General features: G+C 44.3%; 1 protein-coding gene across 3 annotated transcripts in view; it reads left to right on the top strand.

Annotated features, from left to right (window-relative positions):
* The window catches only part of LCOR (ligand dependent nuclear receptor corepressor), an 82,304-nt gene extending 65,960 nt beyond the window's left edge, over nucleotides 1-16,344 (top strand). For all 3 annotated transcript variants that reach the window (XM_063132522.1, XM_063132521.1, XM_063132524.1), the window contains one exon: nucleotides 10,644-16,344. In XM_063132522.1, the coding sequence (XP_062988592.1) occupies nucleotides 10,644-15,381 (4,738 nt within the window). In that variant the 3' untranslated portion in view covers nucleotides 15,382-16,344. The remainder of the gene's footprint in view (nucleotides 1-10,643) is intronic.
* The last annotated feature ends 8,546 nt before the right edge of the window (nucleotides 16,345-24,890 follow it).

Below are 24,890 nucleotides of genomic sequence, written 5' to 3'. Positions count from 1 at the left end.
TTACCGCCTATTAAGAATGCCAAATAAGTTTAACCACTGTAGCACAGTGCATAAAGTGTTGAGCTTGGATGTGAAAACCCAGCTTCAAATCCCTGCATAGACACAGTATTCACTGGGTGATTGTGGCATTGAAATCTCTCTCACTGAAAACAAGAGGGTTGATAGGTCTGATGGTAAATCCAGAGTGGATGGTGGATCCATACCAGCCTAGGGACCTGCAGACTTGGTTCCCCAATCAGTTCCAGAACCTCAACATTTCCATTGTTGAATTGCTGGAAGCTGGATAGTTAGCATTTGGAAGGGTCCTGGAGGATGGTACTAATGGTGCCTCTGTCTAATCCATGCCCTCATCATGAGAGACTACTCAAGATGTTTATATCGTTAGATGCTGTACTACTGCAAATCTCATGTTGCCACATGGGCTAGTAGTCTTGCAACTTGAACAACTTTACACTTATAAAATAAATGTACTACAAATAAATGGCAAAGGTGAAAACAAACAAAAAAGATGTTCTTTTTAAAAAGATCATTTACCATTTCTTGAAATTTGAGGTCAAAAACATGTGATGTAATTTCTCTCTCTCTCTTCTCCTTCTGGTGTCCTTTCAGCTCTTTCTCCTCAGCTTATTGTTCTCCTACTCTAACCATTGCCAACTTATTTTTTTTCTGCCCCTTTCCCATTTTTTGCCCTTCCTTTAATTGACCCAGCATTCTGAGGTCATAGGAGTAAGCATTATTACACATGCCTACACACACTGTGTCACATGTTACATTACATGGACAGTGTGGAGCATATGCATTAACTTCCCCTTTGCCTCATACTTCTCCCTTCCTGAGCTGCTCAAAGTTCGAGCTTTGAACTTATACAAAGTCTGAAAATTCTCTGCATGTCTGCACTATGGAATCTTCAGTTTAAAACAAAAACAAGCAAAATCAGTCTGGTAGATCCCGAGTAATAAGCCGTAAACTACCATATTCTTACATAAGAAAATAGCATATAAATCTATATAAATAATAAATCATTTGAAGCATTTGAATATATAATTTACTCATATAACACAAATTCATATATATTATCCCCAGATTTATCTTCTCTTAAAAACTTCATTTACATAGAGTGTGGGCATTGTTCTGAAAAGTTTTAAAGACATGCATCTATTTTGATGGACATTGTCATCACCTGATGTTTTAAAGATAAATCTGTGCATTCTACATATGACACATTCATAGATTTGGATTCAGACTAAAGGTGCAATCCTAGGCATATTCAGTCAGAAAAAAGTCCTACAACTCTCAACATTCCCCAGCCGTACTTTTTTATGTGCAAACATGCACAGGATTGCACCCCAAGTCACACACAGGGCAATATCGAATTGTGCCATTCCGTTTTTACACATGATTTTGCGCTAGCGGAAACTAGGTTCTGAACTATGTGCAATAGAAGAATCCAAGTATATAGGTTTGTGCAGCTGCAGCTCTGCAAGCAGGTGTATGTTATACTTGTGCAACCAGTTGTGCATAACTCTTGTGCAACCCGTTGTACAAAATGTTGTGCATTCCACTTGTGCAACCTGTTGCGCATTTTGCTTGTGCTGCCTGTTATGCAACGGCTTGTGTATTTTGCTTGTGTAAACTCTTGTACAACCAATTGTGCAACTGCTTGCACAACCGCTTGCACAACCAGTTGTGCAAGTGTAATGGGCAATTGCTTGCTCAATGGAAAGCTTCAGTGGAGCTTAGCTAGAGCTATTTGAGTTTGCAGAATGACACTAATGGATACTGCCCCTAGACATGGCTAATGTAATAGGGCATTTTGATTTCAATGGGACTAAAGTGTGATTAACTTAGTCTGGATCCAGTCCATAGAGCAGCCTTCCCCAACCTGGCGCCCTCTAGATGTGCCCCCAACACATCTGGAGGACACCAGCTTGGGGAAGGCTGCTTATAGTGCAATAGATTTGTGTTTTATGTCCACCTATAAGACTGTCCTTGTGTGGTGTGCGGTTTATACTCTTAGCTACAGGGAACATTCTTTTTAGTGCATGAATTGTTAGCTTAGAAGTTTTTTTGTTTTCAAACCTTTCGTGAACTCATCAGTTTGCATGCTCTTATTTGTGTTTTTATTTTATAAAGGTGCTGTATGCTGCCGTGGTTTCTTCCATGAAGCCTAGCTGTAAGTCCATGGTATTTGTACTATCAGCAGCAGGAACACAGTGCATTCACTGGGTGGGGGGGGGGGGGGAGGAAAGCTCCCCAGCGTCCTTGATAATCAGAAAAATTAGCAAGGACCATTGTGAAAAGCCCTTGAAATGAAAGCAGTACGTGGGTTAATGTTTCAGCATGATAAATTTCCCGTGGTTTTAAAGGGATGGACTGAATGATAACGTTTTTCAATTAGCCACAAGAAGGCTGTTAGATGCGTCACAGCTGGTGATTAAAATGTTGTATGGGGAGAAGAGCAGGGAGAGCAGAACACTCTGGAAAGAAAGAGAATGCACAGATCAGGTCCACTTGCACCGAGGTTGCAGAGGCTACCATATCGGACTTGATTTGGTTTTAGGCTGTGAGGAAGGGATTTTGTGTGTGTGTGTGTGTGTGTTAATCCATACTCTGAAGGGCTAAAATATGCCTTCATTGTAGTCCAGCCAACTGTTTCTTAAACAAGTTTGTGGACAAATACAACAAACAAAATTTACTCGGTTTTCCTCATTCTCATATAGAGTTCATTAATCCAAAAGACATCACAGAAACTGAGGGACTTCCAGGACTGGCTGTCCTTACATTAAGCACTTGGTTGTGGGTGGGTGGGTTTTTTATAGAATTCAGCGCAAAGAGCCTTTTCTCTTTCAGGCCATTTGATACACAAAGTCCTTTTTTCTGGCCATGTTTTCCCTGTGAGTTCACAGCAAATTCACAGAATCTCTACAGTTGCACTGCATTTGGGTGACCTGCCCATCTTGGGGAAAGGTGTGCGGCATGCAGCTGACTGCAGCCAAAACTTTTGTAACTCTCATTCATGCAAACTGGCTTGTTTGAAATGCACTGAATAAGAAAGCACAGGTCATTTTCACAGTCAACACAATTTGGTCCTTTGTATTTCCTTTGTCTGGAAATTGGGTGGAGGAAAATGCATTGGTTGCCTGGTATTCCGGTTTAATATGGCTTTTCCGTCCTTCTGAAAAGCATTAGCAAAAGATTATTTCTGGGGCGGGGGGGGGGGGGGGGAAGCACATACATACCTGTAAGGTTGTCAAAACAAATGTTTTTTGTTTTTATCCAGTCCGTCCAAGTATAAGTGTGTGGGTTCTGGGGACGGACAATTTTGAATTGCCAGTGTTTGGGGGGTTATGCTCTGGAGACTTCTCTGTCACTGTTCACAAGCAGGTGCTACTGAATGGAGGTGATGTGTGTCACATTATTATTGACCTAAAGCCAGTACCGCCCAGATGCAATACCAAATCCATCGTATGGCAGTTTCAAAATTATACCAGTCCATGTTCCCTTGGTTTTTTCCGAGAGAATGATTTCCATCCCCCCTGTAGTTTGAAGGGCAAGATGCAATTCTCTTACTGCCGGGTGCTGGGGCTGCTGCCTCTGATCATCTGTCTTGCGAGTCGGCTGCTGAAAAGCAGAATGGAGAGGGAGAGAACTGTCTCCCTGCTGATATATACAAATCCAGGGTTGGGTTGTGTAAGTTTACAGCTATGTCTTATTTTTTTTACAGAGCTATAATCGAGATGCTTAGAGTGATCTGAAAGGAACAGAAACACTTAGCCTTGAACTTTTGTTTGCTGCTGCTTCTTGTGCCTCTGAGGTACAAAACATACCTGTAAACTTATCATCTGTGAAGTTAATTTTCCAAGGGGCTAAATGGAGATGTAGAAAGGTTACACATGCTGAATAGTGAGAAACTTTGGGTGGAATGTGTGATAAATTGGACTTTTTGAAGTGTCAGTATACAGCAGCTCAGGTAGAACAGAGGGGAACACACACTCTCTCTCTTTTCCTTCTCTGTAGCTGGGGAAGATACATCTTGGCTTTATTAAGCAAGAAGGGGAAAAGAGGAGTGTTCTGTGTGTTTCCTGTACAAACTGGAAGGTTCTCAGTGGTTCCATAAATAAGGGTCCAACTGAGTTAAGATAACGACCTGTACTTAACTCCACAACTATATTCGCACAGAGAAATCATCCAAATCCTTTCAAATTGAAGGCTATTATTATTTCCTACTGCAGCTAATCTCCTGCCTCTACCCTAAAAATCACCATCAGTGCTCAAAAATTTAAAAATGCTCTTTATTAGCATGTGTGCATCCTTCAGAACAAAACAAAAAATAGCCTGGATGTGTACATGTAGAGATTTGTGCACACATGCTAATTGAGAACAGTGACAGCTCTGTGCAAATAGACATGTTTCAGCATCCAGCTATGCAAATAGCTCCACAGTACAGCAAATTCTGAAAAGCATTAATTGTGGCACTGTGACTGTTGCATGGCAACAGTTGTGTTTGTACAAATGACAGCTACTGCCCCTTGATTTTTCTCTCTCATATTCAATGACAAACTGGAATAAGAAACACTGATGGCTGCCCTGGGAAAGCTGTGGCAGCAGATGCTGTAAGAGGCCCAAAGGCAGGAGGCAGTGAGGTGAAATTGCTACAGGTGATTTCCAGGCCCTTGAAATTACATCTATAGTGATAGTCTTTTAATTAATGGTTGTGAAGGAGGATGCAGCTTTAATTCTTCCACTCTTGCGTCTCTCCCACCTGTTTGATCAAGCAAAACTCTTTTGACCCACTGCAAGTGGGGGAGGTAGGTGGGAGGGGGAAAGGACGAGAAGTGGGAAAGGGCCAAGGTGCCTCCCTTTTTCATGGCTGTGGGTCTGTCAAAGAGACGGGTGGGTTCGCCAGGTGTGACATGGCAGGGAACCCTACCTGTGTCCTTACTCTTGCCAAAAAACCATTTGAGTGCAACATCTAGAGCAGACTCAAATAGATGCTCCAAGCACATCACTTGTTCATTTAAACGTTGACTTAAATCATCTTAGGAAGCAAAAATCATCTTTAATTTGTACTCTTGAGGCTGCAGTCTTGAACCCACTTACTTGGAAGTGAGTTCCATTAAAATCAAGATGACTTCCAGGTAAATATCCTTAGGATTAATTGTTAGTAAGTTCCCAGCATTCCTCTAATTACCTTAACAAATGAAATAAGGTCTCATAGTGGTTGAGCAGGGTCTGGGGAAATGGTGTTGAGAAACCACACCCCATCCATCTGCTTTACATTCAAGTCTGAATATTTAAACATGGCTGTCTTCTATGGGCGGGTGGAGAAGTTAAATGAGGAAAAAGCAGTTTCTCTTGTGAGGAGGTCTTATCAGAAGTCAGCCTAGGTGAAATTGTTATTTCTCTCTAAAAACTACCCCTCCATTATTTTTGGAGTTTGTATTATTTTTCTTCCTTTCTAAATCTGTAGCGAAGGGAGGCATGGACATTAGGAAAGGATAATTGGTGTGCACTGTGAACAGACAGTGCTTTGCCATTTGGGGTGATTGTTTATGAACTTTAGGCAGAGCCTTTGATAAAGGCTTAAGCAAAGCTAGAATAAAAGATATCTGAAGCGGAATCATCTGTAGAATCAAATATGCTGTGACTTGTCTATATGGCACATCCTGTACTCCAATTGCACAATTACAATGGAGGGAGTCAAACTAAGAATGAACTACACCAAGCCACCTACTGTTAACCCTTCTATCTGGAAAAAGGTAGCCACATTCCCTATAGTAGCTTTGATACGATGCTTCTGCTAAAGTAACATGGATTGTATTAGAATCCCCTCTTTAAGTGCATGGGGGAGAGTGGAGCAACAGATGATTACGTGATGTTTCCAAGGTCATGGAGTAATAACTAGAGGGAGCTGGGAGTCCAGAACCCACCTTTCTGTGTGTCATGATCCACAGCTTTCTAGCTTCTAAGACTTTCTCTAGCTTCTGAGAAGTATGGAGCATGCTGGAGTAAGTGTGACTGTTTCCTGTATAATAATTACATGGGGTAGGGATACATTTATATGCTTTTTGAGAGGTAATCTCTTCCTTAAAATCAGCTAGCTTGCCAGAAAGAGAATGAATAGGCAAGAGTAAGTTGAAAGGAATAGAAATATGTGTAGTAAGATGGAAGCCAATAAAATAGTAAAAGGGAACTCCCTCTTCAATCCATCCTTCTGGTTTAACCACCTGTGCTTGCTGACTGCTTGCTGACATCCTAAGCATATTTATTTGGGGTTAAGTCCCACTGAAATTGGTGGGTGAAGGACCTCTAAGTAAACATGCTTGGCATTAAGATGTAGTGAAGTCCTGTCTAGGGCAACTAGGCATATTCCTGCTTGCTTTGTTAAAGAACACTTTAAATAAACGAAATAGTATTTATTTAAGTGACTATTCCCATTAACTTCTCTATCATTTTGGGACTCTTGTACTTCCTTGCTTGTCAAGATTTTAGCACGCCTGAGATGCTATTGAAAACAGAAGAATGACAGAAGTAGACAAAACACAGAATAGGGGTACAACCCTAACTAATGGTAGCCCCTGTGCCTTGGGACACTATATTTCAAGATATGGGGCGGGGTTGTTTTGTTATTTTAAAGGAGGGGAATGCAAGGTGGTTGGAAATGTGTACAGCAAGGAAGATTAAGAGAGCAATACCATGCATGTTTGTTTGTTTGTTTATTTATTTATTACATTTTTATACCGCCCAATAGCTGAAGGTCTCTGAGCGGTTCTGTTTAGACAGAAAAAGCTGTACAACTTTTTCTACATTCCCCAGCGTTCCCCAGCCAGCATAAGAGTAGGACCATTTTTGTATCTAAAGATGCATAGGATTGCGCTCTAAAACGTTTAAGCCTCTGCCTTAGGGAATAAGAAGGGCCCAGGCTAGAATGAAGGATCATGGAGTCCTTGTACTGATCTATCTTGTCTGGTCCCATTTGTCTTTGCTTCATAAATCATTGGGGGTTTTTTCCTGCTCTGCAAGGATTTGTACATATAGCACAAACTTGGATCCAGTGGAAGGAGCAGTACAGATACACACTGCATTTAAGAATACCTAGTTACTTTAGACTGCAGTAGGGTTCCAGTTAAGGCTGAGGCCGTTCTGTTGCTGCTGCTGTTTTAACTTATTAAAGATAATTGTTAAACCACCTATGAACAAGAAAGATTAGATTCATCACCAATGGAAAGCTTAGTTTAAATTATCAGTTTGATCAACTTTTTCATTGATCCTTTCCCCCCTTTCTAAAGAACTGCTTGATTGACATAATAATATAATTAAATACTGATTTTCCATCTCAGTAGAACTGTTAAACAAGTTTTACTACAATCCTTTTGCTTTCTAGGAAGATATTCTATACACTTATTTGAATAAGTATTAGACTGGTGAATTTACTTGAGGTAAATCATGCTGAATCACTGATTGGCGGACACTGTTTATGAATGAGCTGCAAAAAAAACTTACATGGACTGTATGGAATTGCAAATATTCAAATACGAGGTTTAAATATTCAGAAAATGAGAGCTCAGGTTGGATGAATCTACAAAATAAAGTGTACAAGGTTCTACTCTAGGCAATAAGAATTCTTGTTTTCTCAGTTGGTAAAGCAGTGGGCATAAGGGAGCTCTGCCATCCTGCCTCATTCCAGAAACTAGTGTTTCTGCTAGTTTCAGGGCTTGTCCCTGGAAGTGTTTAATCTCTGTTGTGCAGTCTGTGAGCACCACTTCCGGAACAGAATCGGTGAAGCTGGCCACCTGCAAATGGGCAGCATTGGATACTGCGCTATGTCCAGAGCGTACCATTTCAGAATGCACATGGGGGCTTAATATTATTGAATGCTTCTCCATGCAAAAGGAACCAACCAATCATACACAGGAAACTATGATGTTAGGGAGAGCATTAGGCTAGTATCCTTCTCCATAGCTTCTAGTTTTCTAAATGCAAGGAATTGTTTTATAAGGAGGAGCATTCCATCATGTTGAGTCCTGCATTCTGAATTGAGGACCTGTGTTCTGAAGTGGTACAGCTCAGAAGCAGCTTTACCACCTCATCTGCTGTTCATGGGAATTAGACCTGAGTAGTTCTGATAAGATAGTGAATGCCTTTTCTTTGGAATCAGTAGCCAGAACCCGGTAGTCGGTCTCTTGAGCTCAGTGGCGCCGTTCAAGTTACCACACCCAACTATGGTTTGGTGTTGTGTGAATGAGTCTTGCGCTTGCATGTCCTCCTCCCTCATGCTCCAGTTCAATTAGTAACACCTCTTTAGCGCAAATGATAGCTTGAAATTACATCTGATTACAAATTGTGGTTTGTGCGTAACTTTCAAAACACAATTGCAAATCATGGCTTGAAGCTGGTTTGCAATCCTGGTTTGAAGGTACAAACTATAGTTTGCCAGTTCGGATGAAATGGCAAATAACATTGAATTGGAGCACAAGGGGAAAGGAGGGAGAGCATGTTCATCCAGTGCTAAATGATGGTTTAGCATTAACATGTGAACCAGCCCAGTAATGCGGTCCTTGAGACTCCAGAAGATCAAACTCTTAATATAGTTTATGACCTGATCTCATTATTTTGCCTACCTTGCCCCTGATAATTTATAGCTGATATAGGTAAAGCCTTTAATTCAAAATCATAGTAAACTATCCATCTTATTACCTTTAAGAAACTGAATGAGTGAGAATGAATCAGTTTTCATGCACCTCCCAAAGACAGAGAGGTTGATCATATTATTCAGCAGCTGTCAAGAGATACCACTGCTGCCCTCTTTAGGCTAATGTAGCATCTCTGCCAGAAACTTGGCCACTGGATTGTATAAATCAGCAAACAGGGAAGAGCTTGGCCAGGCCACCTACTTTGAGAGGGGGGGGGGGAGATGGACTAATCCTGGTCAGAACATTTCTGGGAGATCTGCTGTTCTGGAATAAGCAAGCTGTCATTCCCAGCAGGTCATCCCTTACCCCCTTGCTTTACTTGGGGTGGCTGCCGTTTTCCATACCTCATGAGCTAAGGCGTATTCCAAGCAGCTCTTGCAAAGCACTATTTGCAATTTGGTGATTGATGTGGAGAGGGCAAGTGCTAACTTCTTTCGTTTGTATGTTCAATCTGTTGAACTATATATAGGGCCCTGGAAATACAGCTACTATAAAGAGGGTTTTGCTCTAATTCTGAACTGGAGACTTGGAACATACGAAGACTAGATATCTATATCTAAGCTCCTGCTCTTGTGAAGCAGTTGAAATCTTGCACCTAGTTCTTGACAGATTATTTATGTCAACCAAATTCCCAGAGTGGTTTTACCATATCTGTGATGACAATCTGCTCCTTGTGCAAAGCCAGAGGTTATGGCCATGGCCTACTCGTGGGGAGGGTGTGTACTACACAGAATGAAATTTAATAGGGATAAATGCCAAGTTCTACATTTAGGAAATAGAAACTAAACGCACAGTTACAAGATGGGGGATATTTGGCTCAGCAGTACTACAAATGAGAACGATCTTGGAATTATTGTAGATCGCAAGCTGAATATGACCCAACAATGCGATATGGCTGCAAGAAAGACAAATGCTGTTTTGGGCTGCATTAATAGAAGTATAGCTTCCAAATCACATGAGGTACTGGTTCCTCTCTATTCGGCCCTGGTTAGGCCTCATCTAGAGTATTGCGTCCAGTTCTGGGCTCCACAATTCAAGAAGGACACAGACAAGCTGGAGCGTGTTCACAAGAGGGCAACCAGGATGATCAGGGGTCTGGAAACAAAACCCTATGAAGAGAGACTGAAAGAACTGGGCATGTTTAGCCTGGAGAAGAGAAGATTGAGGGGAGACATGATAGCACTCTTCAAATACTTAAAAGGTTGTCACACAGAGGAGGGCCAGGATCTCTTCTCGATCCTCCCAGAGTGCAGGACACAGAATAACGGGCTCAAGTTACAGGAAGCCAGATTCCAGCTGGACATCAGGAAAAACTTCCTGACTGTTAGAGCAGTACGAAAATGGAATCAGTTACCTAGGGAGGTTGTGGGCTCTCCCACACTAGAAGCATTCAAGAGGCAGCTGGACAACCATCTGTCAGGGATGCTTTAGGGTAGATTCCTGCATTGAGCAGGGGGTTGGACTCGATGGCCTTGTAGGCCCCTTCCAACTCTGCTATTCTATGAATTCTACTGTGCAGACCTTAGCCCACCTGCTCTGATCCCTTAGTGGCTGAGTTAGGCTTCCTCTGCAGAATGTAGTGGGAAGGCCAGAGGAACTGGGCTTCTTGCTGTTGCTTTCTAGTTTGTTCGTGTTGGATTCCTCCCACAGCACAGAGTATTCTCTGGTGTTAAGGACTACAAAAAAGCAGAGTCTTGCCCTGATAGTTTTTCAGTGGCAATTAATACACTAGGGCCATAGGTGCACTGTCAGAAGGCAAAAGGCGTAACCTTGGTAATGTGGGGTTGTGCTTTAACTATCTGCTCAAGTTCTGATATATGGCTGGAGCTGGAGCTGCTGCCTTCCCACAGCACGCAACTGAAGGAGGCAGAAAAGAGACAGGATTTGCACTGTAAATTGTTTCCTAACCCTTGTTCTGTACTGACTGTTTCTCTCTCTCCCTCTCTCTAGTGAGGACGCAACAGAGGCAATAGCAATAGATTGTCTTGGCCAGCCAAAATCTCCGCTGGAAAAATTTATGGTACGACTGTGCACGTATCACCAGAAGCACTTCGTCCGTGTCCTGAACGACATATGCACTGAAGTACAGACCGGCTGCGAGGGGCAGCAGCCGTTACCTGGACCTGAAAATATGGATGTGTCTGCTTGTAGCTCAGGCTGCAGTCAGTATCGCACTGAGAACCAGGAACTTGGGACGTCTTGCTCTGACTCAAAGCTCCCGTCATCCTTGGACCCAGAGCAGTCAGGCCCTCATGGCTCTCTGCGCATACTATGCCATGCCTTGAAGCAGCAGGCTGTGGATCTGAAACCTACAGACAGGAGAGAAAGCTGCAGCCCAGTTGTCAGAAGAGACTTCCCTGACCTTTCTAGCATTAGAGCAAGTTCTGTGAGTCCCAGGGACAGTCCCACTCAGGGATACCTCACGGCCTCCAACTCCCATCACTCCTCTAAAAGCCTAGAAGGGCAAACCCCTGGGAGTGAGCAGGAGATGGGGCTTAGGAAAGGCGAGGATGACAAAGACCTGATTCAAAGCAGAGCTTTGCTGGCAGGCTACATTGCCGTGAAAGCATCCAACGTCAATGCTGGTGAGGATAGTCTGGAGGGTCGCGTTGGCTCTCAGAAGAATCCGTTCAAAGCTTTCCCAGAGGAGGCCCGAGAGCCAGCCTTCACCACGAGCTCCCCGCGGAGAGCAGACAAAGAGAATGCCTTGCAGTGCAGCTCCAAAGCCTCTCTGCACCAGGATACTGACATGCATGACCAGGAAACGAGGCCCAAGGCAGAAAACCTCCACCAGGCTTCGGGGAAGAACAAGGTCAGCTACCCCATGCATCCTGTTGACAAGACTCATGTGGAGAACGCCAAAGACAGTGGTTGGCTGCCCACTAGTCCCGTGCCAGTGGTGCACCACAAAACCACCAATGGACACGCCCGGGCCAAGAGCATCTCGGCCTCCACCAAAAGTACTCGTAAGAGCAAAAGGTCTTCAGGGTTAAGAATTAATGACTATGATAACCAGTGTGATGTTGTTTATATCAGCCAGCCAATTACAGAGTGCCACTTCGAGGGCAAGAGGACAGTGTCATCTAGGAAGACGGCAAGAAAGAGCACACGAGGATACTATTATAACGGTGAATGCTGTGAGCTCCCCACAGTTCGCACCTTGGCTAAGACTTCCCATGTACAAGAGACTGGGAACACCCTGGCACCAAGGCCTGAGGTGCTAACAAGCCCTAGCCAGGGGGTTTCTCTTCCAGCTGATAGCTGCTTGGCAGGAGCCCAAGCTTTGACTGGTGATGGTGACAAAAGGTCTTCCATTGTGTCCCTCCCTCAAGAAGATTCCATCAACAAAAAGAGTCAGGACGGGAGAGATGAACAACATCCAGCTGAAAGCATCCTTCCGGAGGACAGTTCCTTGGAGCAGAGAGAAGTCAGTTCTGCTGAAGTATCCACAGTGACTGTCTCCCCATTTTCCTGCTCGGTTCTGCATGAGGAGGAAGGCAGTTTGCCTCTTTCTTCCCTTCAAACCACTGCTGTCTCTTCCCCACACCAGAGTGAAGGAGAACTGCAGGACAAAACTCCTACAGGCACTGTGCTGCAGGCTAGTCAGGATATGGACTCTAGCAGATCAAATGAAGACGGTGACAATGCAGCAGATTCTGTACCATTGTCTGTCCCTGGAGCTGCTAATAGTGAGGAAAGCTCTCCATGCTTAGAGAAGGTGCCTACACCAGAGCCTTCCATTTGTGCAGACCAGGAGCCTCCTGTTAGCGTGGACCTGCTGCCCTCTGAAGAGTCTGCAGCTGAAATGGAGTTGCTGCCTCCACTGGAGGAGCCTGCTTCTGTTGCTGACTTGCCACCATTTGTGGAACCCCCACTACTTTCCCCTGTAGACCTGGCAGAGCCCCTGGCAGAGCCTCTTGCTCATGGCAGTCTGGACTCTTTGGTGACCCTCCCTGCAGAGCTGCCCTCTATCCCAGGGAGTTTGGGTCTTGAGGAGCTTGTTGCTGACTCAAGGACTGGGTCTCCTGTGATACTTCCTGCTAGTGCAGTGACTGAGTCTCCTGCCCATATTGAGCTTGAGCCCTCAGACGTTCCTTTGATAGAACCTCCAGTGGTGGTACCTGACATGGTGGAGTCAGAGCTTCCTCAGCCCCTGTCTGACTTGGTTCCTGCATTGCTCCCGGTCCACTTGCAATGTGCTAATGCACATGAAAGCATGGATCCTGAAACCAGGATTGAAGGTTCTCAGGACTTGGAGGAAGGCCTAGCTGGGAAAAGTGGGGCTATGTTGCCTATAGCAGATATTGGTGAAGATTGGGGAGGGGGAACTGTAAAAGAGGCAAGCAAGACAGATGAGGGAAGAGAAACTGAGAGCGAAGCTCCCCCAATGCTCAAAACATCAGAGACAGGCAACAAGGGGGAGGCTTCTTCCAAAGCACATCCAGAGAAAAAACGAAAGAGGAAGACAAAACCCCAAGTTACATCTGATCGCTGTCTTCGAAGTCAACAATCGCTGTTGCCCACGGAGGACAGTACTGAGCAGCCTAGCTCTTCCACCTCTCTACAGCTTCCTCAGCTTCAGATCAAGCTTTCTAAAAGCCCTGGTACTAAGCGTTTTAAGAGAGAGGTTCATCTTGACGGGGCAGCATCTGTGTGTGTTCCAAGTGACAAGTTCCACAAAACGCTACTAAATGACATTGGAAACACTCTTGAGCCGCAGGCAGGTGAGGGAAATGACATCACAATGAGACAGACTTATAAGACACTGTTAGCAAAGGAGACTGCAATAGAGGAAAGCCAGGATGCCGAAGGCAACAAGACTAAGCCAGCAGCGATGCTTGAAATCTGTTTAGAGGCTAATTCTGACAAGAGAAGTGTTCACGTCCCAGTAGGAACTTCTGAGAAGGGAGAAAAGCAGACAGATTTAACATTGGAAGATCCAGAGAATTCTGACAGTATTATGGATGCTAAAAAGGTGTTGCGCACCCAGCGTGGGACCAGTTGTCCCCCGTGTCCTAGTAGCAAGAATGAGTGCAAGCATGCACCACCAGAGAGGTCGATGAAATACAATAAGCCAGTCCTCCAGTTCTATAACTTGAGACACACCCCTGCCCCAACGCCTGTGGTCAATGCCCAAAAAAACGTGCCAGGAAAGGAAACTATACAAGGAGACTCTAATGTCATGAATGTACAAGGAGACGCTAGTGTCATGGACCAAGAAGATTCAGGGCATGAAGATCCCGTTGGCTTTAGCAGCATGGAGTCACTGTCTGACAACAAGCCAAAATTTGTGGACTGGTGTGCTGAGGAAGAGAACCAAGAACTCATCACTGACTTTAATACCCAATATATGAAAGTCCAGAAAGGGTGGATTCAGCTGGAGAAGGAGGCTCAGCCAGCTCCAAAAGTCAAGAATAAATCTGACAAGCTGAAAGAGATTTGGAAAAGCAGGAAGAGGACTCGGAAGTTCAAAGGGTCCACTGAAGTCCAGAAGCTCTCCCCTGTTCAGATGCTGTTTATGAAAGCTTTTGATGTACCCAATATCTGCAAGTGGTTTATGGAGACGACTGAAACCAAGTCCCTGGTCATTGTGAAGAAGCTGAACACACGTCTTCCAGGAGACATGCCCCTCATCAAGCTTCCACTCCAGAAGGGCTGCTCCTCTGGCATCTATTCCAGCTCACTTCAAGCTGAACGTCTAAAGAAACATCTAAAGAAGTTTGCTGCAATGACTCCAGCCAAAAACACCATAAAGACCCAAAAGCTGTGGGCCAGGCTTCGAGACAGCACCGAGGAAACAGAGCCAGAACAAGGTGCCGGTCCAAAGCAGACACCCCCGTCAGAAGTAAGTGTGGAGCATGGTGTTGAAGCCAAGAGTTCCCAACCCCCTCCTAGCATGCCGATGCAGACCAGCTCACGGATCCTGCAGAAATACTCCAACCTCCGAGGCAAACTTCATGGCCTCCGCAGAGTGGTCAAGCAGGAGAAGAGTGACGTCGTGGCAAAGCATTCCTTACCTGAAAGCAAGCCGCCGAGCGGCAAGAGCCTGAGCATTAAGCCACTGATGTCGCCAAAGCTGGCCCAGCCGGTCAAAGCCACTTCACCTCCCACCAGATCCAGTCTGGTTGAGAAAGGAGGAAGAGGAAGAAAAGGGAAAGGCAGGTTACAGGAGGACGCCTCCTCTAAAGGCAACATTCAGCCAAGCCGAAAGAAGACACCAGTTGAGAGCAGCAACAGGTCGCACGGGCAGCTGAGCATTTTGAGCAAAGAAAAGGTCCCTCTGAAGAAAGCCAGTAAACTGAAGCATGTGGGAGCGCCTACTACCAGGAAGCAGGCAGCTGCGGAGAAAAGTAATAAGCAGACATTGCGGAACGAGAAGGCAAAGAAACCGAGTGACATGCGGCCTGGGAAAAGGAAGCCTGCTGTCCAGAAGGGGAAAGGGAATCCCACTCCAAAGGCCTCCCTGCCTTCCAGACAAGAAGGCCCCGCTAAGCCTGTGAAGCCCAAAGTGGTGCGGGACTCCTCCAGCCGGTCTCTTAAAGTGCCTGCTAAAAAGGCAAGCGGTGGCAAAGCTCTGACTAGGTCAGTGAAGAGCGTTCAGGAGAGCAGCAAAGCCCAGAGCAAGAGGAAGCTGAGGGTCAAAAAAGACTCTTCACCCAGCAAGCGCAGGCGGCTGGATGCCAAGTAACAGGCTTGGGTTGGGGAGGAGATAGGTCATGGGACCCCTTCCTCATGCATTAAGTAGACCCATTTCTGAACATGGAGGGAGGGCAAGTGCCTAGCTAAAGGCCCAGCCGCTCTCCTTGATTTTGAGGAGACCCCCCCAGCTGTGTTGCAGCCATAGGGGGCACCATTCTTCTCTGCTGCTGAGAAGGGAAGTTACTGCTTTTGAAAGTTCCTAGAGTTGCACTGGGAGCCTGGCAGTTTCAGTTCAAAGTACAGTGCCTTATTTATCCTTTTAGGAAGTAAATAAATCCGTCTGTGTGACTTAAAAGCTGGCAGTTTATAGTTAATGCACAAGCACTTGTACTGTAATTGAAAGAGAGCTACCTTTCATCCTATAGACCTTGGCAGCCCTTCTGCTGGACTACGTACAGGAGCCTTTTCTTCCTGTTGTGCATTGTAGCATCCTGGCGCTGTTTGATCTCAACGGGGCATTTTGAAGCCAAAACCCAAAGTGTTTTTGTCCTTTAATGCTGTTCTTTACTAGCAGATCAGAATGGTGGATTTTGTTAAGGTATTAACAGCTGGCCCCCTTCTGCAGCTTTGGGATCTAGGGATTGGCTATAACCTAGCCTGTCCCTTGTGTCAAAACGATGCTGTTTCTGCAGTGTCTACAGTGACTGGCAGCCATGCTTGACCAACTTTACCTGTATAAGAGAGGAACTGGCCCCATTGTTCGGATAGCAAACCCTTTCCTATTAGTCCATGCACATTGCCTGTCTCTTCAGACATTGCTCTTTACAGGCAGGCACCTTAAGACTTGCGTTTTAAAATGCAGTTTGAATACATTTCAGAATGGTTCTATTCCTGCCTGATTTACTTTGAGACCCATGTTTGGAATACCCATGAAAGATGGTTGGCTGAATTCACTTCTCAGCAGTGAAACTGATGGGTATAAAACCATTCTAATGTGAAGTTTGCATGCATCTTAAGATGCAATGTCTGTAAAAAGTAATTTTGGAACATGCCCATAGTAGGGCATCCACTTAAAAAAAAAAATCCTATGCAGTTTGCGGAAGTCCCTTTTCCATAGTTTTCTGTCCTCCAGATGTCCTAAATCAAAGTTAAAAAGTGACAGTGCTGGCTGTGAATGAGGTTGCAATGCATCTTGTGCTTTCACACGCACGCTTTGGTCGTGGCTTATGAAGAAGTAAAATTCCTCTTTGCCTTGCTGTACAGGGCTGTACAGTCTAGCTCTCCAAATGCTCATTGGTGTTTCACTCAGCTTGTCTGGCCCTGCCTTCCACGTTTAGTCAGTGTATTATGTACAGGTCAAGAGGTCATCTCTCGTCAGACAAGATATTCCTATGAAAGCCTATTAGAAATGCAAATACTGTACGTCCCAGTGCAAACATTTGATTTGGATCCAACAGAAGAGGAAGCAGCATTTTCCCAGAGGAAGTGTCCTATCTGTACACTCTGTGCAACCCATCTGTTGAGTGAACTTCCACTCTGGGGCTGGAGAGAAGAAACGAGGGCTTCTATTGGCCTTCTATTTATTTCTGTAGCGTCTCTTTAAGCCACAACAAAGGCAGAGCTATTTGGTTAGAAACTTGTGCAAACCTCCTTGTGTTTGCTGTACGTGGCATCCAAGAGCTTCCTGTGAAGGCCTTCAAATTGCTTGACCTTTCAGAATAGCTTTCCATGGATACCATCTGAGATCGACACACTCAAACATATCTTTACACATTATTATATTAACTGGCTTGAACCAGTCTTTCCAGTTTGTGAGGGATTTATTGAATAAAAGGAAAGGCAAACTCTTCAGGGAGCATGAAGAAGACTTAGGTGTGAGGAAATTGATTTCTTCCTCTCTCTTTTTTTAAAGGAGGGCGGTGCATTAGCATTGGCACTCCTATACCAAAGCGCATCACTGCAGGCAGAAAACGGATAACTAGCTGTGTAGTAATTTCATTGATCAAAGAGATTGGAATTCAGCGTCTGAAAAAGCAAAGCCCTTCCACTCACCCAATTTCCCAGGTCTGTGGCATGAGAGGGTGAACTAAAGCTATAAGACACATCAGGGTGGACTCTTTTTTTTTTTTAATGAAATACATTTAAATCATCGATTTTTAACTTCTCCCCTTTGGTTTGAATCATGCTGTATAGAAGTAATTATTGTAAACATTAAGTCCAGCCTAGCATTTTCTGTAAAGGCTGATATGGATTTGTCTGATTGCTGTTTTAACTGTGGATAGCAAATGTGCTAGACATTCCACCAGGAGTGTTGAGAGATATTTAAGGAAGTGTGTGAGCATGTATGTGTGAGTGAGAGAGAGAGGAGGGTGGGCAAACATGTTGGACTTCCGCCTCTGCTTTTTCAACTTTACATGCCTCCATCCAGAGAGATGTGTAGATCTTCCAGCTTCCTCTACCCGTGGTTGCTTCCTAACAAACTGCTGGGTGATTGGGGCACCTTGTGGAACTTTCAACTAGTGATTCTGATCCAGGTACCTGCTAATAAAACCTTTCTACAACTCTCTGCTGTCCCATTTCTTCTGTGCCCTGTAGTCTAAAATAATCCCTTCTTGTGTAATAATATCTAACCTTCACACTTGCCCTAGTTCTTTGAAACCGGCTGGCTCTATATGCAAGGTTTCCTGCGTACAAGAGGTCGAAAATCCAGTTGCCAGTCCCTGCTGAGTTTTGCCCTGGTCCTGGGAGAATTGCCTCTCCTTTTGGTCCAGCTGCTGCTGTTCTGGTCTGTTGGACGTGTGTTTATAGGGTCAGGCACTAGTGACTGCTGGCAGGGCAAGCCTTCTCCATTGGACTAGTGGAGCTTTGAGGAATGGAGAGAGGAGAGATGACCAAAACAGGTTAGATTTTTTTTAACAACAAGTCAAGGCAAGCTACACTCTGGTTGGAAGGCCCTTTTCAGGCTGCCCCTGTGCATCAGCCCTGATGTCATGCAAGGGGGCTCTCAGTCACTGCCATAGCAGGCAGAAATGGTGTCCCTTCACATTTTTAATGAATTGCAAAGAGACTATTCTTTCCCCTTGTGATGCCACGCCCCCCACCTCTTCCTTTTATGTGGATCCTAGGCTTTTCAGTAGAAAGAACTTTGCAACCCAGCCAGCCTCCTAGCTGGATTGGATTTTTCTCTTTGGAATGTAAAGGGGTTAATCCTATGCCCTGCATCCTATCCAACCACTTCCCAGCCTTCAGAATTTTCTTTGTTGCATATTAACCAATAGATGCAGCTTTGTCCTATCCATCCCTGCAAAGGGACAGGTGCTTTACAGAATTAAACGTATCTTCAGTACAGTTATTATGGCCTGGTGATATCATTAACTACTGCAGCCACTTGGTCTGATTGGGTACAGCTCTTTGATAAAAGCATGGGGAGAATGAGCAATATAGTGATACTATAAAACCCCTATCTGGCATGTTGGCTAGAAAGCATTGAGTTTTCAACCCCTCGATCCAATCGCTATCTTGCTTCACCCGATGTATGGGGAGAATCCACTGCCTCATCATCTTGGGCCCTATTGCCAGGTCCATAAGTGTAGTGGCAATTCGGCCATTCTGGCTTCCACACCCCATGGGGACTCCTAGAAAAAGGCAGGTGGCTTTGCTTACTGCTGGCCCCTGCGCCGTTTTCCTTCCATCAGAATGCACTACCACTGTTCCCAGCCTTTCCTTTATTACACGTCAAAGGCATCCTCTTCCCCCTTGGCAGTGGGACCTTAGCCCTCCTCTTTGGAGGTTGTTATCACTTGCTTAGCCATTAATCATGTCCATATCTCATAAAGGGCTTTTCTTGCCATAGAATGATTCCCCATAGCCTGCCCTATTGCCCATACCTAAAGGCTATGTATCTCATTCCTCTAATTCCAGCCCATTTGCTCACCTGAATCACTAAAACAAACTCCACATTCTCCCCAGAGAGAGCGCTTCCATTCGCCCTGCTTCCATTCTCTCCCAATAGCCTGGTTCTCGGTCAAACTCTTGATGCTTTTCTTCTGTCGTAGGTTGGGCATGTTCCTGCTCTCAGCGGCTTCTAATTGAAGGCTACCTTGTCTCTTATTTGTGGAACAGCCCCAACTCCTTGTACACAATGTCAAGAATTGATGATGCACATGCACAGATCACACAGAACAATTTCTGTAGCTCAGAATTGCTGGATGGCTGATGTTGCTGTAAGAATGCTATTTATGGCTATTTTTTCCTGCTGCCCAAAGTACTGTCGGCATGCATATGCTTTTACTTGGTAATAATAATGATGATGCCTCCCTTTTCAAGCTCCACTTTCTGGGGAATATTTCAGCCATACAAAACTATGTCTATTTTGAGCTGAGACCTCTCAGCCAAACCTTCCTACTCATCTTCTTCAGCATGAAAGCCAGAAGCTGCTAAAAGGATCTTTTTCTCATTGGATTTCCTCCCTTGTATCCTTTTTTGTGTGGCTTCTTCTGATTAAAAAAAAGGAAAGAAAAAAAAGAGGGGGGCAGAGGAGCCCTTTGCATCTTTTCTCCTTTTCAAGGGAGGTAGCCACTAGCTTGGCCCTTTTGTCATTGCAGAATATCTATCCCTGAACTTCGGTTCTCTCGGCACCTAAAATACCATTTAGGCAGGACATGAGCAATGCCCAAAGGGCTCTGCTCCTGACCATGAGGAAGCACAACAGAACCACGGGAATTTAATTGCGCCAATGGGAAACGATACCTAAAAGGGATTTCATTAAATCTGCGACTGCCTCTTAAAATGTTACTAAAAATAAAACCCTCGACTTTCCATCTTCTCCTCCCCCAGTTTCCACATGCTCACCAAATAGAAACGAATATGCAGTTAGAGATCTCTGAGCAAGCAGGCCAATGGCTTACAGATCAGTGCCTCCTTAGCCTTTAATCCCCATCACTGTCCTTGCCTGGGGTTCAAGCTTTATCTGCCACTGTCCCCCAGACGCTTGGTCTAGCTCTGCCTGGCTCTTATGCGGGAGCAAAAATGGAGCTGTCTGGGCTCCTAGACTTGTTTCTCAAAGAACCGGCGTGTCAAACTTTTTCAGGCCACTGGACACGTGCTATTTTTTTCTACTCAGAAATAATGTCCATGCACCATCTTCCTGGCACAGATAATCATGGCAAAATAGAAACCTGCATTTTTCTTCACACATGGTGGTGTAAATAGTCCTAAGCTTTCTTGTTGCTTTCCTGCTGCCATTTAGTTTCTTTTGTATTGTTCGAGTTTAGCTAGATGGCTGCAAATTGCACCATCTATCCTAAGATGATCTCAGGAGTTCTGGTTTGCATTGAGAGGCAGCTCTGTCTTTCTCTTAGAACCCTTCCCTTTTGAACTGTCTCCCTAAATAATTGTTTCTCATAGAATAGTGAAAATGAATGGCGTCTGAATGGTTTTTGTTACCTGTGTGCGACCTTTTACCTAAGTGGGTCTTTTTACACTGTAATGCTATCAAGGGTTTTCTAAGAAGCTGTTTTTGTGTGTGTATTACTTTCAAATGCAATGTGAATATATACATATATGTATATGTGTGTATAAATATATATGTGTATAAATCTATATATATATGAATAATAGATGCTGTGTTAACATAGCATCCAGCTAGCGGTTGAAATGCTTTCCTAGGTGCAGGGTAAATGCTGCCTTCTCTCCCTGGGCAGTCATACAAATAGAATAATAATATTGTAAATAGTTTAAAAATATTTATTTCCTGTACTTTGTGCTAACAAGTCTCGGGAGTGCTGTTGATTTGCAATGTAGTAGGGTGGGGGAGGGGCAGTTCTTACGGCAAATAACATTAGATGCAGGGAGGAGGACTGGCATCTGGTCTGAAATTTATGCTGCAAAATCAAGGTCCTAGTTCTCACTGGGTGGTTGATCTGTTTTTGTGCTGTAACACTTCAGACTCATATGATTCGACTTATTAATTTAAAAATCCTTCTGCATAGAAAACTAGATATCAGGGAGTAACGCAGTAGTCTAGCCACCCTGGTATGCTAGATTTGTGTGTGCAGGGTATGTTTTCGTATGGTATAGTATTCAGTCATGTGAGCGCTCACCTGTAGTCTAAAGTAGAAACAGCAGAGACACAGATTTGCCACCTCAATCAGAGCTAGCCCTGAGTGGTGTGAAAACATGACATGGTGTTTTTTTACAATCTCATTTTTGGTGGAAGTGAGTTAAAGTTCCCAGCTGTCGAGCACAGTTCTGAGTAGACTGTGTAGTCACATGCACCTTTGGGCACAGCATATGTGAGCAATAAGAATCTTAGTAATAATGTTTTCAGTGATAAAATCTCATCAAAGTCTGATGGGGATGGTTATGTGTGTGACTGCTTTTCTTCAGTGGCCTTGCCACAAAGACAAGAGACAGCTTATGTTTCAGCCTCTCTGCATACTTATGCACCATTGCAGGAAATGCCTAGGTTGTAGGTCAAACCTAGAGTAAGTGTGTCCATTGGGCAGGTGGACTCAGGGATCCCTTACTGGGAATGGTATGGGGGAAATGCCAGTGGCACACGTGTTGTGTCATTTGCAGCTGACTCTTGTCACCTGGCCTCAATGCCTCTTGTGTTGTGTGCTTGATGCTTCCAATACCCATCAGTCTTAAACGATCAAGCTGATCCTTCACCACGCCCCAAGTTCCCAGCTGCTGTGCAGAGTTCAATATCCTGTTTTTCTTTTTTACTTGGGTTCTCTTTCTCTTGGTGTCTGTGTCTGAATTTCCCTTTTTCTTTTCTTTTGGATCATAGCTATGTGTCTATTCTCTGTTCCATCACGCTCCCTGCGTTGTGTTATGCTATTTAAGAGGCCACATTCTTTTATTTGTGACATTCCCATACCTTTTGTTTTTGTTGAAGATAGGATTGTGTGGATGTTCCTATGTGTGTGTTTCTTGGTGTTGTCTATCCTAGCCATTCAGAATCCCCACCCCATCACTATAAAAACTTTGAAAACCCAACTATTTCCCATCCTAGGGAATTTAATAATGTAGCTACTTTCTAATAATTCTTGTTCTGCCTGCACCCTCCTTCTGCGGTCGGTGGTGATGGTGGGAACCTCCTGCCTAGATCTGTTGTAAAGGTCTCCAGTTCTCAAGTTTATGACGGGGAGGGGAGGCTTGTAATCTTCTGCAGTCTTTTCCCAAAGACATTCGTGAAGTCTTGGGATAAATTCCTGCTCAGTTGAATGAGTCCCCATCAGTGTGTTGCATTCAATAAGCCAACAGATGTGTCTAGCAATCTTTAGCATTAGGTGCATTGATTTATATCCATGTTATTCTTCACTCACTGTCTTTCTATATGCTTTGTCTAAAAGAGCCCTTTTTACCTCTTCTCAAAAACCCAAGTTTTAGGGACTACATCCCCCCACCCCTGCCCCCGCCACACACTTTTCACCAGTCTGGTACTGTGCACATCACCATAGCCCAGTGTATGATCATGAGTAGTCCTATGGAAGATTTATCTTGGAATCCCCTTTTCTCTTCAGGGCACTGGGAAATGCTGTGATTTTAGAAAAAGGTGTCTGCTGTGAATTGCTGGTAAAATGTGTCACTAGATAATGTTTATATACCTCACCTGAAGAACGTTTGAAAATGTATATAAAGGTTGTGTTCAGTTGTGTTCCAACCATTTGGCATATCTGTAAAAGTTAGGGCTACTTTATCATGGAAATTGTATCCAATCCCTGATTGTGTCAGCTTCATGCTTTGTGTGTGCATTTTATTTCCTTGACTAACCCATGGAAGATTATGTGTTCTTGTTACTGATCATGGGGCCCTGAATGAGATTTAGACCCACCCACCCCAGTCTTCCCATGCTTCTTTCTCCCCTTTATGCATTGTTATGTACTCTGTGTGCCCTAAGGGCCCTTATTTTACTGCAGCTTATTAAACACTTCTTTTATATCAGTGCTAGTGTGGTGTGATAGTTTAATACAAACGTTCTCAAACCATTCAGGTGTAGAACATTGGGCAATATGTTCTGCCCTGCATTTGATTTATTTCTTCTGACTGTGGAGATCAAGGCCGGATTATTGACCAGAATAAGGAAGCCCTGGCCTAGAACCTGCAATTTTCATAATATGGCGTTGGTGCAGACGGTGAAGAGCAAAAGGGCTTGGAGCATTCTCTGCGTGAGCTGCCACTCCACTGTGAGTATTGTCTGTGACTTGGCCCGTGGGAGAGACTCCCCAAAATAATCCTTTTAAAGTTAGGCTAGGAACTTCGGAGCCTGTGGATTACTTTGACTTTAGTGGAGGACATTGGCACTGTTTAACAAATGGAAGCTATCCCTCACAGTGGCGCTGTTGGTGAGGTGATCATTACCTGCACCTGTGAGGACAGACTGGCCAGTCAGCACTTTGATGCCTGAATTTTCCTGCCCCCTTTACAATTCAGTGCTCCTCCCTAGTTGACCCACTACTCTGTGCTTCACTTGCTTATGCCAGGTTTCGTGCTGCTTTTTTACTTTGGTACTGCTGCCAGCCTGAGGAGCTTTAAGTTGCGCCAACCTCAATGCCTCATACTAGCTAGACCAGAGTAGAGGAATAGTAGCTCCCTGTAGCCCACCTCTCCTGAGCAAGCCATCCACCCTCTCTCTTCTGTGGTGCTGTTAGAATTTGTTACCAAGTGATGTTAGTGCCACTTGAGAGCTCAAGTACAGGTGAGAAATGGACCCAGCTACCTCCAGCTGACATAACATTCCCATACCAGTGGTGCACTTCCTCTAAAACTCCTAGTATCACAGGCTTAGGGTGCAAAAGGACAATGGAGACCTTTTACACCCAATGTGCTGATTTATGCAAAGTAATGACTTATCTACTGTATGTCCACGTAGTACATGCCATTGCTAATCTGAAGGTTTAGGAAATATGTCAAACTCTTCTATTGATGATGATGATGTACAGCAATGTTCTTGCTTCAAACATAAACATGATAGTAGCAATCTGATTTCTCCCACCTTCTCATACATTTTTTCCCAAACTTTACTAGAGAGACTGGTATGAGTTGTCAGTTTAAGACACGAGCATTGATGTGTACTAAATGATACCAAAGTAAACACATTTGTTCCCTTGACCCAAGCAATTGCAATTATGAGTGCTGCAAGTACTTGCACAAATGTATCATGCAGTCCAAGGAGCAAAAGCAAGTAGTGTTTGACTTGTTTATGCTGGTTGGTTACCTTGGTATAACAAGAGTGCAGGACTGAAGGCAATGTCTGCACCTTCCCAAGAACCATCAATGTTTTTAAAGTGCCAAGATTTCTTGAGAAGGGGCCAAGTCTCACCCTCTTAATCTTTTCTGAAAAAAATAATAGCAAGTTTCATTTGGGCCATCATTCTGGGAGAGGGAGGGAAGCATGTTTTATTTTGCTATGGGGAAAGAAGAGACCAGCGTGATGTCTCTGGCTCAATTAATGTCATGTTCACACGGAAGACAACATGGACAATATTTTTAAAATCTTCTAAAACAGTACTGCTGTTTCTAAAGAAAACAACCATGAGCTCCCTCACTGAC

The sequence above is a fragment of the Elgaria multicarinata genome, chromosome 8 (assembly GCF_023053635.1).
Source record: "Elgaria multicarinata webbii isolate HBS135686 ecotype San Diego chromosome 8, rElgMul1.1.pri, whole genome shotgun sequence".
Classification (NCBI taxonomy): domain Eukaryota; kingdom Metazoa; phylum Chordata; class Lepidosauria; order Squamata; family Anguidae; genus Elgaria; species Elgaria multicarinata.
This window is presented reverse-complemented; position numbering and strand designations above follow the sequence as displayed.